Source organism: Augochlora pura, chromosome 10 (genome assembly GCF_028453695.1).
Source record: "Augochlora pura isolate Apur16 chromosome 10, APUR_v2.2.1, whole genome shotgun sequence".
NCBI classification, from domain to species: domain Eukaryota; kingdom Metazoa; phylum Arthropoda; class Insecta; order Hymenoptera; family Halictidae; genus Augochlora; species Augochlora pura.
Window position 1 is genome coordinate 9,902,782 of NC_135781.1, and position 15,454 is coordinate 9,918,235.

Here is a 15,454-nt window from a genome sequence, read left to right on the forward strand (position 1 = left end):
CTCGTTCCGCTGTGGCAGAAACAACACTAGCAATTCAATATTTTCTGAACCTCGGAGACATTATAATTTCATACAGCTCGCAGTAGGAATTCTTATTTCCAGATACTTTTTTCTCACGCTTTACGTTAAATCGCCGTGTCTACATTTCTTATTCAAGTCTAAACTGCGATAAGAGCGCACCTACCCACGACTCCCGACAAACCTATAATCAGCGCAGCATTATTTGGAATAGTTATGTAGATCATGCGTGTGCACATGAAATAGTTCGCAGACTGTCTGCAGCGTTTTTTCCGTTCATATAATTTTTGAGAAAGTTTTTATAGTCTATCATAGGGAAACCATGAGACACTACCGAGTGCGAAGGTGACGACCGCGAAGCGTTAAAGATAATGGAATTTTGCGGTCCATAGACAGCGATCATTTCGACGAACAAAATAAATATCGTGCAAAATGACATCGTCCAGTACGGTCAACAAGACCATGAAATTCTGCCTTCATTTTATTGGCATTTGGCCTGGCACACCTCTCCCAGATGTGCACAAATTTATTTGGGTAGTCACCATGATGTTTTTACAAACTTATCAATACAAGTACATAATCTCGCACTATAAAACTGAAAATTTTGCGACGCTCATCGACAGGGTGGCTGTCGCTATACCGTTCACATTAGTGTGCATTGAATTAATTGTGGCTTGGGCGTACCAAGGGTAAGATATACCATAGAGATTACTTCTATTTCGCACAACGTTGCTTTCCTCTACAAGAAATTTTATTTTTTAGAATAATCAAAGATAATCTGTATAGGATCAAGTTTGTTTACAAAGTTCCAACAAAATACGATGTTTCAGATGCGACGCTTATTACCAATTTCTTTATTCTAAATTTAAAATAATTTCTAAATCAATCATCTCTCGCAATAAATAGCTTAATACTTTTATCTAGAACATAATTTATGTGGTTACATTTAAAAAAATGAAATTGCCTTTCATATCTTCTCTTCATATTGAAGTAGAAAAATCTTACCAAGATCAGATTATGTACCTCCTAAAATTATTCAACTTTCATTTGAAACATTTTGCAGTATCATCAACGGTTTGCTAGATATTTTGACTGAATTGTTTAAAATGCTTCATTCCATATTATATACATTTTTGAACATAATACTGACAAAGGAACAGACTCCCACAGCCGAGTGTCAATTAAAGTAACAAATCATATTTATTGCTTGTTATTACTAATAATAAAAAGTCTTTTAATATGATTCAAAGATCTCTTACAATCTGGCAATAAAATTATGGAACTATGCTTAGTTTCTTTTTGCTGACATATGGTTTTCTATACAGTGGCGTTGCAAATGTTTTTAGTGTAGTACAAAAGGTGTTTTCTTTGAGAAAAAATGTTACGTTGCACTCAACATTTTCTTCACGTCAGCCCAACGTTTTAACTCTTAATACCTCGCAGTGTGCTCAACGAAATTTTGACAACCATGGAGAAGGACTGCGAGAAATACGCTGTTATCGATACGGATAATTTGATAAGGAAATCGTCGGTGCTTTCGTTTCGACTATCTACCGCGATCATTGCTGCTCACCTTCTTTGCTCGACTCTTTATGTAACTGGTGTGATTGGGTACCAACCACACGGTAACGATACGACTCGAGTACTGCTTTTTAAAGTGGACTTACCCTTCGACACGACCGCGTCTCCCGCTTACGAGCTGGTGGTAACCGAGCAAATCCTTCATCTGCTATCAACCTCCCTTACATTTGGTTCCTTCGGTTCTCTCCTTTTGATGACGGTAAGTGCAAACTGCTGCACCTATTCACATAGGACCTTTTCCCGTGATATCCTGCAAATAACCTGTTAATTGTCCACATACAAGTTTAATTTCTCTGCGATAGAATCAAATAGTCCGGTGACAAAGTTCACTGAATGGACACTCGAGCTGCATGTTTGTTAAAATAGTTGTTGTTTAATCCTGCAAATGATGTTTTTAAAAGTGAATACATTTCACAATACAACTCCAGTATTTCGTGTTAGTTATACAATTTTTTAAATGTGAAATGTTTAGTGAAAAATTCATAGATATATTAAAATTACGGTGTAAATTTTAATGTTAACAGTTTGCAATTACTTTTACTTTTTCTACGATATAGAAAATGTTCATTCATTGGACAGATCACCGAATGTAAAGTTCTGCAATATTAATCTTTTATGTTTCCTTTACACATACGCAACATTCTTGTGCATTCATACGTTCAGTAGTGTTATTTTTAATATTTACGTTTAGATATAAATGTTTGGATCCTAAAATTGAAAAAAAATACTGTGAAAGTTACGTCAAATGAGATTTTGGTTGATAGAAACGTTTCTCATACTACCTAAGCTAGATAAAATAAATAAGTGGCCTGTTTGCTCATTTCAGCGAAACATTAACCGAAATAATTATTTGTTAGACTCTTCATGTAGGATGTCACGTGGATGTACTATGCAACAGATTCTCGGATCCATTTGTGATAGACAAAGAGTATATACGATTCCTCATTATCAGGCAGCAAGAGATCACCATATTTGTAAAGAAACTTGAGCAATACTTCACGTACATAGCTCTCGCCCAACTTCTATCGAACACATTTGTTACGTGTTGCACGAGCTACCTTATCGTAAGCGTAAGTAATTTAATTTTGTTTCTCTGTGGACAGCGCAATTGAACAAGAAACGCAATTACGAGTATGATAAATAAATGCAGGAAGTATTCAGGAAAGATTCGAACAGTTTCCTTCGTGGCACCAAAAAAAAAACTCGTTTTGGTGAAATTCCAGATTGCTCCAGTTGGATTTCCAAACTACACTTTTTCAAAACCGTGATTCCTTCAAAATAGTTAGAAGACGGTAGTAATTACTGCGATTGTGTTTGCAGAATCATTTACCTCGTTTTCGTTAACAATTAGTGCAACAGTTTGCAGAGATTATTAGATTGCTATTCGATGTCGCTAATGAACTGGCCAAATCTTCTGCCAGGAACTCTAATAATATTAACTGCGATGATCAATTACGTCAAACATACATCTGAATCTCTATGTCAAACGAGCTTTTAGAACATCTCTGAGACAAAACGCTGAGATACTTCAAGGTACATCTGAATTTCAACTGGCTAACATGATAATTTCCAATTAATGGAGGGACGCGACAGTCTTTCCAATAACAAAACGAAATAAAGAGGAAAGAATGCCAAGAGACTACTGACCTTTCTCTTTCATACCTTGAGAAAATAATCAACAGAAGACTAACGTGGTATCTTGAAAACTCAGGATTCTTCTAGAATGAACAAAACAACTTTCTTCGATTCAGATCAATGATGGACCATCTAATGAAATTCGACTCCGATATATTCGACACCTTCGTGAATAAACATTAACACATTCGAGATCGGCAAATGTTTTTCGTTCTTAATACTGAGTACCATTGAAAATAATGAAATTCTGTAGCTGGTTGTCGCAAACTTGTATCATTAAAGCCACGATGAAAATGATAAAATTTGTTTTGAAGTATCAATGTTGCTATTATGCTTGAAATAAAAAGATTTTTATAATTTGTTTACTTGTTATACTTGCTTTAATAGAATCTAAAATGACGCGAATTCGCGTCAGCGGTCGCGAATGTGTTAACAGCTTCCGCGTTAGATATAGAAAAGACATATGGCATGGTTTAGTGACCGAGAATAATAAAAATCCTCTTAGAATATCAAGTAACAACGAGAATGTTAGCTTCCATACACAATTTTTTACATAATAGTTCTATAAAAATACGCTGTTCTCTGTGTATTATTCTTTCTAGTAGCGATTAATGAGTTTCCTAAGAAAGACTAATAGCCGGCAGGCAATGGCAAAACCACGGGTTAAGGGTAAAGCTGCGGGCAAACGTCTTAGCGGAGTGGGGCATATGGTTAGTGCCTATGTCACTAGGATCTATGACGGCCGTCCAATGCTCATTCTATTTCACTGAATCTCGGAGAAATATACAGTCGATCGTTGTCACTGTTTACACCACTAACTAAAGGAAGGGACACCGTAGCTTTCAGAAGTGGGGATGGATCTCGATACATGTCCTATGTCATCTATTATTGATATTAATATAATTAATATTAACGTTATGTACTATGTTACTCGATTCTGCCTATGGATTACGAATAAATTTAAATGAAAATAATACATGTAAATCAATTACTGACTTTATTAATACAAAAATGGTTGAAAATGTTGAGTATTAAAAATCGATTTTCACAACAAAATTTCAACTGAAAATATTTTGTTCTTTATATTTTTCTTTTTATGTAGTATCACCCCTTCTCGGTTGTACCACCGATGCTGGGACATGCTATATAACAGACGAGATTGATCGAAGAATACAAATCTAATGGTTTTTTTGTCTCTGTTTAAAGATGAATTAATATCCCAGGTCATGAACTTTCTATCTATCGATTTTTCTTTCTTTTTTTTTTAATTTTTGCGGGTACATTGATATCTTTGAAAAGTAAAATTAGATTCTTCATGTCATCATTTGAGCTCATCGTGTTATTCATATTATTCTTAACTTTGTGTTTGTTTCTGCTATAGTAATGCGTGCGATTGAGAAAGGAAGAATGGCATGAACCCACTCCGCCATGACGAGTGCCGATAGCTTTGCCATGCTTGCCGCGAGGCTTGTTTAACAGCTCTGATGAAAGTCATAGTTACTTGTATGCGTACTTGCTTATGCGAAGCAACGAACAAAAGAATTGTATTTCTTACCCCTGATTTGTTTTTTCATGTAGAATGAATCCCTTTTCGGTTGCACCACCGATACTGGAACATCCTGTGCATATTTGTAGAAATACTTTCTTGTTACAGGCATTGGGTCTCGAAGATGCAGTTCCCGTCTTACTGAAATGTATAATGTTCTATTATGTAATTTGTCTAGATTTGTACATCTACTGTTTTGTTGGGGAATTTCTCAATACTAAGGTAATTGCATGAAACTACTTATGCGTGCATAACATAAATTAACAATAAATAACGCACACTTAGTACGCTTTGTTTTAGTCGATATCATTCAAATGATAGATAGAGAAATGTTGCATTCGGCAACAGTTTTAAGAATAGTAAATAGTGATGTAATTAAATGTTCAGTCTTAAAAGAATTTGTCTACTTTAGAATTTTGAATATGTTTAAAGACGGGTCAGAGTGAAATTACTTTTTTTCTACCATAATATCCTTTCTTAATAACAACACTCGAATAAAACAGAGATCGAGTATCATTCGATAATATATTTTCAGTTCTGCTAAAACAATTTTCACTTTGTTAAAGTGACGACTATTTCCGCTGCTCGCCAGCAGATAGATTCCTTTTTCGAAAGCTACATCGCACCGTTCCTATATGTACCGAATATATATATACCACCGAAACCATTCTACCAATATCCATAATGATATATCCATAATTTATTGATATTACATATATATATATATCAATAAATAAAGCAGGACCCGTTAGATAGCCGTACTAACGAGTCCTCTAGCGGGCCTTAGGACGAAACGATCCCTTCCCTTTTCTCCCTACTTATCGCACGAGGTCTTGAAAGCCGCCACAAGTTAAAGGCTCTGCAAAGTTATTGCACTTTGTATTTGCGACAGAACTGAAACAATTGTAGTTATTTGGGTATTGTTATTTGCATATGAAAATATTGTTTGAAATTAACTTTAAAAGCACGCGAAGTTGATTATTCTTACGAATTGGCAACATCAAGTCAAATGCATATTTTCTAAGTACATCATGATTGAGTATATAATGCGCACACGTTGTTATTAACATTTTCTGTACTTTTAGAGTGAAATGATCGCTGAGGTAGCATATGGAATGCCATGGTACGACTTAGATCCTAAGGTTACGCGACAATTAGTGCTGTTGATATTAACTGCTCAGGAAGGACTACCTCTAACATTCGGAAAGTTTTCGAAACTCAATCTGGAAAGCTTCACTAGCGTAAGAAATCCTCTATTTTTCACGATGCCATCAACGAATGTATGCGTTGAGAGCATTAGTAATTGAATATTCTTACATTTGTAGATCATGAAAGCTTCAGCATCTTACATGTCGGTGCTTCTAGCAATGTCTTGAAAAAAAAAAGATACTTAGCACCTGTTGTACACATAACACATCCGAAATGAAATATTTAATTGAAATCACGATGTTATTTGAACTGAAATAGATGTATAATTCTGTAATATGCATTTGTTTTCAGTGCATCGATTTCGTTGTCAATTGCTCAGATAGTAAAAACGAAGTATCGTATCGTCGCTTTCATTTCGAAATTTGTCCTGTACCGATTAACCATTTGCATTCGAGTGGTGACTGAGACACCACTATAATTGTTCTGTTACACTCCAAAATAATGTTTATACTAACAAAGTTTAGGTTTCGAAAATTGTCAAAAGTGAAACAGTTGGTACGAGTCACAAAAATTAATTTCATGTGCATAAAAATGCACTTTGTCATGTAAAATGGAAATACTGCAAGCCGGAAAAATTATCTTAAATTTACAATTAGATGGCATCGAGTGCAGAGGGTTAAAATAAAAAATATAAACTACAGTAAGATTTAACTTTAACAATGAACATTGTTAATATCAGTTAAAACTGAGCATTGAAATAATCTCTGCTCTTTCATGCTCGATTGCCTGCGACAGAAATTATATCCATATTTCTGGAAACTCAATGAAATTACGATTTCATTAGTTTTGAAGAAAATATTTTCACTGTGACAAGATATTTTTCTCTACGAAACGAAAATTGCATAGCAACGTCTGATCAGTTTAATTTAATGCTATGTTGCTATTTGAGATATATACGCGGATCATGCTAAATGCGCAACAAATTCTTGCGCACCGCTTTTATTATTATATCATTTCCAAATATATATGTATTTTTCTACATAACCATGGAGGATAGCGAGAAATACGCTGTTATCGATACGGATAGTTTGATAAGGAAATCGTCGATGCTTCGATCTTTACACATTCGGCACTATTGGCTAAAAAACGGCAGTAAGTTATTCTTAAAACGGATTAGCCTTCGACACGACAAGTCCCCCACAAATAAGCTAATGATAACTATGAAATTCCTTCATCCGGTTACATCCTCCCACAACTTTCTTAGTTTCAGTGCTTTCATTTTGATGGCGGTAAGCTCAAATTGCTGTGTCTATCCGCATAGAACTTTTTAGTGCGATCTATTTATTACTTTACCAGGACACTTACTACTTTGTTCTGATTTGCTTTCGTACAATAGAAATACAACGTTTGTTCGCTTAGACGGCTTGTCTGGAACTGATGAGCCTCCGTGGAAAATGTTTTTACTTTTTGGACTGTTTTTGGTGACGACCGATCAAATCAATTTGATATGCTATTGCCACTCGTGCATGTTTCTGCATTATTTACGAAAATCGTTCGTCGCTGGAACGAAATTGCAAATAACAACTCCAACAAATCCTCTCCCGTCCCTTTTCGTTCTCGAAGTACCCGTAATCAGCGAGGTATTGTTTGAAATATTTATGCGTATCATGCGAAAGCGCAACAAATGCTCGTGTATCGCTTTCATTATTATTTCACTTTCTATAGTTCTTGTGGAAGTTCTTGCTCTATCGTAGAAAATTGATGCGAGTTTCTGTCGACCGCAAGAGAAAGAACGAAAGAGAGAGAGAGAGAGAGAGAGAGAGAGAGAGAGAGAGAGAGAGAGAGAGAGAGAGAGAGAGAGAGAGAGATAGAGGGAGAGAGAGATTTACGCAACATGTATTGTAATCATAATGGACGTAGGAGAATCAACAAAGATAGAGTCCTAGCTACCAAACGTGCGGACGTTAGTTTCTGAAAAGATGCTTCGGAGTACAGTGAGTCGGTCCGTAAAGTATGGGCTTCACTTTGTTGGCATCTGGCCGGGTACACCGTTTCCGGGATTACGCAAAATTTTTTGGGTGTTGTCTACCGCTCTGTGCCAGATTTATCAGTATAAGTACGTGATCACACATTTTCAAACTGACGACTTCGCGGATATGGTTGACTGTTTGTGTTTTGCTCTGCCCTATACAATGACGATGGTCAAATTAATTATTGTTTGGACGAATTATGGGTAAGTTAAAAAGTATTGTTCCCTACAGATGAAGCTTTTTGCACAGAATAATGAAGCATCGGTGTGATTTTTATACATCTCTAAATAAACAGCGAATGTAACGAGAAATTGTCTTTATTTAATGCAATCCTACATTCTTAATTTAGGTGACCGATACTATATAACATAACGCAATGGTGCAATGACTTCGTTAATTTAATAGTGCAGACGTATAGATTCGCAAATATGTTTTTGAAACAGTTCTCGCTTTTTTTAAAAGTTCACGCTATATTATTCATTTAAATGGTATTTGAAGCGATCGTGTATGATAGAACCATTATACCAATGGGTTATATTCGCTTCCGGCTTTCTATATCTGTTAATGTAATCGTCAGTTGAAGGCTTAATAACGATGTCTCGTAGTGTGCTTTGTGAAATGTTATCGACCATGGAGGAAGATTGCGCGAAATATGCTGTTGTCGATGCAAATAACTTCATATCGAAAACAGCCGAACTTTCGTACCGATTAACGAGCTCACTCGGTTTACTGTATCTGGGCGCTGTATGTTGCAACTCGGCTACTTCCCTACTATTCTCACAAACCGACGATACGATGCCTCGACAGCTCCTTTTGAATATGGATTTGCCATTTAACACCAACGAATCTCCGGCTTATGAAATCGTGGTCACTGTACAAGTTATCCTTCTGACATCGGGAGCATACACTTTCGGATTATTTAGTGCGCTGCTCTTGATGCTGGTAAGATTGCAAGAAGATGCTCCGATCTATAGAGAATTTATCACATAAGCAAAAGAGTCGAAAGCTGGTAAAACATTTTATTTTGCTGCCATAACTTTCAGATACTCCATGTAGGATGTGTCATTGACATATTGTGCGATGTATTGGCGCAAGTATCTGACAAGGAGTCAGGATCATTACGATTCGTTGCTATGGAGCATCAACAAGTTATCCTGTTTACGGAAAAAATTGAACAACTCTTTACGTACATATCTTTTAGCCAGCTTTTGTCGAACACTGTTGTTACGTGCTGTTTAGGATTTCTTGTTATAACCGTGAGTGGCAATGGTTTTGTAATTTATGCGTTCATTATACTCGAAAGATGTTGCTATGCTTCGAAAAATAATACTGAAGCAGAGAAAAGTTCTCTGATATTGTGTTTGGTTTGCTTGTTCTTTTCAGTATCAGTATCGACGCTTCAAAATAAAAAGTAGTCGTAACTATTAGAGGCCACAAAAGAATGCCGAGGTTTAATGGGTTTTTCTTTTTTTATAAAATATAGAATTTTAATTACGGAAAGACTCGGCTTTTCAAGAAGTTTGGGTAAATGGAAATATTTGGAATTAAAGCTGCTAATTCTATCGAAACGAAGACTCTATCTGTTTGTCGAATTGTAGTCTCTCGTTGCGCGCACTGTTCAGTAGTTTTAGCGTTCAACCGCAAAAAATTTTTCCAGAACCTAATAGGATCTAATAGTTAGACTTTGGCGACACTGCGAGGAAACTCATTTTATAGGATTGTCCTAAAACAGTTCCGGTAGAACTGACAATGAGCTCTCAGTTAATCTTTCAGTATGTACGTACACACGTATATACTAACCCCCTGAAGTATTTCAACGAGTATCTGGAACGGCTAGCACATATGTACTATGTACGCAATACCTGTCTAAATGAAAACCATTTTGTGTTTCAGACATTGGGGACAGAAAATGGACTTCCACAACTGCTAAAATTTTTCTCTGCCTATGCCGCAATTTGTTTAGAGATTTTCATTTACTGCTTCGCTGGAGAGTACCTCAACATTAAAGTAATTAAGTCTCATGAATTACGCGTGTTAAGTTTGGCGCAGAAATCCGAATTCTTTCACTTTGTATTTTACAAATGATCTACCGAATAAATCTTCTATATTATAATGTATCCGATTATACACGTTTTGTGACACAAAATATTGTGGAAATTCAGGAATACATATACATTGTTCTAAACATAGACAAAACTTCTTTACGAAATTTGTTCAGTTCGTATCTTTATGTTAAATTATCAATTATTTGTTAGAGTCAGATGATCGTCGATGCAGCATATCAAATATCCTGGTACGAATTGCATCCTAATATCAGTCGACAGTTAATACTTTTAATTCTAAGATCTCAGAAGGGATTGTCGTTGACTTTCGGGAAGTTTTCAGCCCTTAGTTTGGATAGTTTTACCGAGGTAAAGTTTTCACATATTAATTATAACAATGTTATATGTGCAATATTTGCGGACAAAGTCTGTAATATTTATGAAGTAATCACCAACTGCTTTTAATAATATCATTCTGATTTCTATGTTCGTAGATCATGAAAGCATCAGCGTCATACATGTCAGTCTTGCTTGCGATGTCTTAAAAGTTGCTACATTTTCCATTCGTAGTATACCGTAATTGAGCAATTAGAAGCAAATTACCGAGTTTACAGCGAATATTTAGAACACTGTGTTCAATCCACGTGGTGTGCTCTTCTAAAATATAATTTATAAATATTTTTGATCGAAGTAAATGCCATCTAAGGAAAACCAACCTGGTGATTTTTACACGTCATACACGCCACACTTAGTGCCTCTTTAGTAATAATCTGGTTCCCCGTATTCGTTGCTCACGCAATAATTTTTCGTCTTTAGTCACGCATTAATGTACCAAAACCAACTGTAAGAGTATAATAATCTTTAAAAATTCAACTCGCATTGTGCTCCTTCTAAGCGACGCCATCTGCTTTCTCGCCACATTCATCTTTTTTGCATATAATCATTCTTGTGCACGGCATCCTGCAACAGAAAATAAACTAACGTTTCAGGTTCCCTTTAACCTCCGTGACATTGCAGGTTCATAGACCTTGGAAGCACAGATTTTTATTTTCCGAAGTTCTTCTCTTCGCAAGCGAAACTTCAATTCGATACGACAATTCTGACTACATTAATTCAATATGATGCTGTCTGTCAGCTGTCGGTACCCTGCATTTTTTATGGTAATCGCGTCAGCGCAACGAAACTGAAAAAAAAGGAACTTTAACATATCCTCCCTCGTCCGGGACAAACCCATAATCATCGCGGTATTATTTCGATTTTCAATATTTATGACGATCGTGCGTGTGAGCTTCAGTCTGCTACTCTTACGTTGTTTTCAACAATGTTACCAGTCTATCGTTCGACGTTCGGGAAGCATTACCGAGTGTGCGCCACTGACAATCGTAAAGGCTCCTATCATAATGGACTTTGCTGTCACAGAAAGAAGTGAAATCTAAAAGAACAGAGTCAGACATACAAATTTTACGCGAGATGCTTCGGAGTACGGTTAGTAAATCGATTAAGTACGGACTTCATGTCGTTGCTTTTTGGCCCGGCACACCGTTCGCGGTTGTTCGTCGACTCTGTTTGCTGCTGTCTACGATTCTTTGGCTAATTTGCCAGTGTATGTATGTGGTTACACACTTTTACACCGCCGGCCTATCGAAACTGTTCGATTGTTTGAGCCTTACTGTCACCTACAACTTGCTGGTCATCAAATTAGCTGTCACGTGGATATATCGTGGGTGAGTTGTTTCGTAGCAAGTGCTGTTTTCTATTGATCTGAATCGATGTGTACTATTGACATTAGAGTATAAAGTAGCAAATTTCTCTAGCTCATGGTGACATAGATATTCATTAAGATTTATCACTTCATCTGCATCGAAAGCCTATTATTACTAGACTGCAAACAGCCATTTTTACACGTTATTTCGAGAAATATCCCTTCCTTTAACTAAAATTATTCATCGTAAAAATAAAATAAGAAAGCTTATTTCATTTTATACTACATATTTTAATAATAACTATATCCTACATATTTAAATAATAATTATACACTACATATTTTAAAAACAGAGTTCAGAAGTTTAATTGTACGATGTTGTAACCGTGTTTGCATCTAAAAGAATTGCTTGGAATTTTTCTTATCGACTGTATTATTTATAAACAATGTAATAATTCTCTGTTAAATAACATCGCTGCTTCTATTGAAAAATTTCTGAAAGCCACTGTTGCTCTACCACTTCCAAAAGACTGTTAACTTGCCGTAGGTAGGTAGCGTTAACTTGCTACTTTCGCATTCGTGTATATTCGCAATTTGTACTGCCACTTGTTGTGTTTAACTTCTACGCAGAGTTCAGAATGCAATCATTGGCTTTTGAAGTCAAAATTGCGTTACGTAGCAACATATCAGTTTTCGCCAATAGCGTTCACGTTATTCTGCGCAATTGTTTCTTCGTCGAACTAAAAATTTGACCTGTTCCAATTTCGAGATTCACTCCGTGCATTATCATCCATAGAAGAAACGAAGAACTCGCATCATTGTCACTGTCTCTGGGAAGAAATGCAGAATTCGATGCAGAACAGGGCAATGCATTCCGGTATTGCTAATATCTACTTATATGTTTAATTTCTTCAGATATTTCGTACATATCCAACGCAGTCATTTATGAATGAAACCAGTGAGCCAATTGGTTTCATCTTGGAAGACTGGTGGCATTAATAACGATATCTCGCAGTGTTCTATATGACATTCTAACAACTATGGAGGAAGATTGTGTAAAGTATTCCGGTCTCGATACGCAAAAGATCATACCGAAAGCGGCGGAGAATTCGGAACGTTTGGCGAGCACAATTCTTACATTCTACGTGGTTACAACGTTTCTTTATACGATTGCTACACTATTCGGGCCACGATTCAACGAAACTCGATATTTTGTCTTGAATATGGACCTGCCTTTCGACGCCACCGAATCGCCAAAATACGAGCTCGTGGTAATTGCGCAAATTATTCATTTGATGCTAACTGGATACGCGTATGGTGTTTTCACTGCTCTCCTTTTGGTGGTGGTATGTATACTAGCATTGTGGATTTTTCGTCATTGTTTACACAATGTATTCCTTCTTTACGTTTGAAAGAAGTAATAAAAAATTAGACGTTCCTTAATTTTTCTGTTAAATCAAGATGATTAATATACGAAATGATCTAAATACGATTTTTTGGATATTGTTAAAATTGCAAAGAAACAAATAATATTATATATATATAACCAGACATATATTTTATATATAACCAACGTCTTTTGGCACATTAAAAATAGCTTATTTTAGACATTACTTAGGGATTAAAGATATTTTTCATTTTAGACATTAGTTATACAAAGGAACTGCTTCCTTATTAATAAGCACGCATTATGATAATCAGCACCAGTGTATTCTAACAATGGTTCGATTGTTTTAGATAATACACACCGGATGTCACGTCGATGTGTTGTGCAATATAATAAGGAATATAGCATCTTCTAAAGACGAGGAACAATTCCGATTCGTTGCTGTGAGACATCAAGAAATCATTGACTTCTCAGAACAAATTGAGAAGATTTTCACCTACATATCATTCGCTCAGCTTCTGACGAACACTGCAGTTTCATGCTGTTTAGGATACATCGCTTTAACAGTGAGCAATGCCGATTGATTCTGATCTAAACACACGAAATAACTTTAACATGGGCATAGGACATTATGAACTTATTTTATCTAAGAATAATTTGTTCTTATAGTCATTCCATGAAGAAAATGCATTACCGCAATTGTTTAAGGCTGTTTTCGGCTATGCTGCAATCTGCATAGAAATATTTACATATTGCTTTGCTGGAGAATATCTGAACGTTAAGGTACGTAACTTTTTATCGAGTTTTTTTATTATTAGATAATATTTATTACTATCAGATACGTACTATTAGGAAACAAAATTTTGTATGCAGTGAAATATATCGGACGCCGCTGACATGTCAATTTGGCCTAGAAAATTTTTTATTATAACCCAGATATCTCAAAAACGTATTATACATGTTTTAAAGACATCTTGAATTTCCTATAATGGGCAGAAAATCTTCATTGACCTAAAATGGACGCCTTTAAGACGTCGTGTGCTGTCTGAGAATGTATTTCTTTCGATATAGATGAATTTTTGGATCTGATTGTTGCACACTAATTTTTATAAATTTAGATTGAACCCAGATTTTTTTTTCTTAAAGAGATTTATTCAATAAAGAACAAGTCTCATCATAGTTTGTTATTAAAGTTTTCTTCTTTCTTTAGAGTGACATGATCGTCGATGCAACGTACCAAATGACTTGGTACAACCTGCAGCCTTCTACGAGTCGACAAGTTGTACTTTTACTCATAAGATCTCAGAAAGGTTTGCGGCTGACTTTTGGAAAATTTTCAACCCTCAGTTTAGAGACCTTTACCGGGGTAAGGTTTTTTAATTTCGTCCATAGTGGGTAGAAAGAGTATTCAGGCCCCTTCTAAAACCTGTGTAACATTTTTAAAACTGGTTTAAATCGCATGAGCTTTTTAAAGAGTTAGAGGGACTAGTTTATTGTACAATGGCAGAAATACATTTTCTTTGCTATTACTTCGAATTAAATGATTTTGACATCTTTCAACGCCTGTAGTTTGACTCTGCATTAGTCGATAAAATTTGCAAAATGCACACAAGTCACCGAGAAAAGCATTTGTTAAATTTTCGTTACAAGTTCAGATAAAAAGGTCGAAAAAATGTTGTTTTTTTTACAGTAAACTAGTCTCTGTATGTTCAAAAAATTCAAATTGTCTAATACTTTTTTTATGTCAATATTGTTTGTTGATTTTCTTCGAATATTTTTTAAGCATAAAAAGTTCGTGGTATTTGTAATTAAACAAGTAATGCTGTGATTTGTGATCGTAGATTATGAAGGCGTCGGCGTCGTATATGTCAGTATTTCTTGCGATGTCTTAAATGGCAAAAGTCAAATTGAGAAATTACAAGTTAATCAAGAACGCGGACCACATAAATAGGTGAATAACGCTAACACTACGACAAGGTATATTAGTAAAATACGATATATTTGTACGAACTTATATAATTGTTTGCAGGATATCTGTTCGCTACAGGCGCTTACTTCACATATTACGGTGCTTTATCTTTAGCCAAATGTTAACGCATAAAAATGAAGAACTTAAATATAGCAATATTTGAAAATTCAACTTACATGTTGCTCTGTAGCGACGCAAGCTGTATCCTCGCCAACGCCTCTTTCCACGGAATAAAAGTATCTGCTATGTCAGCACTCGAAGAGGGAAATGAAATCGATATCTAAATTTTTCTCGACTTGCGATATTGTTACAATTTCATGAGACTTCCAAGAAAAAGGAAATGTTTACATTTAGAAGTTTCTTTTCTTGCAATCCAAAACTTCAATTCGAGACAA

At 35.6% G+C, this 15,454-nt stretch overlaps 2 protein-coding genes across 2 annotated transcripts; both read left to right on the forward strand.

Annotated features, from left to right (window-relative positions):
- The first annotated feature begins 263 nt into the window (after positions 1–263).
- Positions 264–6,748, forward strand: LOC144475510 (odorant receptor 10-like). The gene is made up of 6 exons (XM_078191478.1): positions 264–707; positions 1,462–1,798; positions 2,457–2,669; positions 4,889–5,002; positions 5,866–6,021; positions 6,106–6,748. The coding sequence occupies exons 1-6, from the start codon at positions 451–453 to the stop codon at positions 6,154–6,156; spliced, it is 1,128 nt and encodes a 375-aa protein (XP_078047604.1). The 5' UTR covers positions 264–450; the 3' UTR covers positions 6,157–6,748.
- Positions 6,749–7,312: 564 nt separating this feature from the next.
- Positions 7,313–15,442, forward strand: LOC144476575 (uncharacterized). Its single transcript, XM_078193684.1, has 14 exons — positions 7,313–8,162; positions 8,565–8,901; positions 9,003–9,215; positions 9,853–9,966; positions 10,215–10,370; positions 10,496–10,539; positions 11,402–11,725; positions 12,473–12,580; positions 12,719–13,049; positions 13,441–13,656; positions 13,760–13,873; positions 14,301–14,456; positions 14,932–15,041; positions 15,120–15,442. The coding sequence occupies exons 1-13, from the start codon at positions 7,909–7,911 to the stop codon at positions 14,980–14,982; spliced, it is 2,418 nt and encodes an 805-aa protein (XP_078049810.1). The 5' UTR covers positions 7,313–7,908; the 3' UTR covers positions 14,983–15,041; positions 15,120–15,442.
- Positions 15,443–15,454: the final 12 nt, after the last annotated feature.

Excerpts from the sequence above, each read along its gene's own strand:
- LOC144475510 (XM_078191478.1), top strand. The coding sequence starts at position 451 with ATGACATCGTCCAGTACGGTCAACAAGACCATGAAATTCTGCCTTCAT. Across the intron at positions 708-1,461 it reads GTGGCTTGGGCGTACCAAGG|TGTGCTCAACGAAATTTTGA; the intron begins GTAAGATATACC and ends AATACCTCGCAG. Across the intron at positions 2,670-4,888 it reads CGAGCTACCTTATCGTAAGC|GCATTGGGTCTCGAAGATGC; the intron begins GTAAGTAATTTA and ends TTCTTGTTACAG.
- LOC144476575 (XM_078193684.1), top strand. The coding sequence starts at position 7,909 with ATGCTTCGGAGTACAGTGAGTCGGTCCGTAAAGTATGGGCTTCACTTT. Across the intron at positions 13,874-14,300 it reads GAGAATATCTGAACGTTAAG|AGTGACATGATCGTCGATGC; the intron begins GTACGTAACTTT and ends TTCTTTCTTTAG. Across the intron at positions 14,457-14,931 it reads GTTTAGAGACCTTTACCGGG|ATTATGAAGGCGTCGGCGTC; the intron begins GTAAGGTTTTTT and ends TTGTGATCGTAG.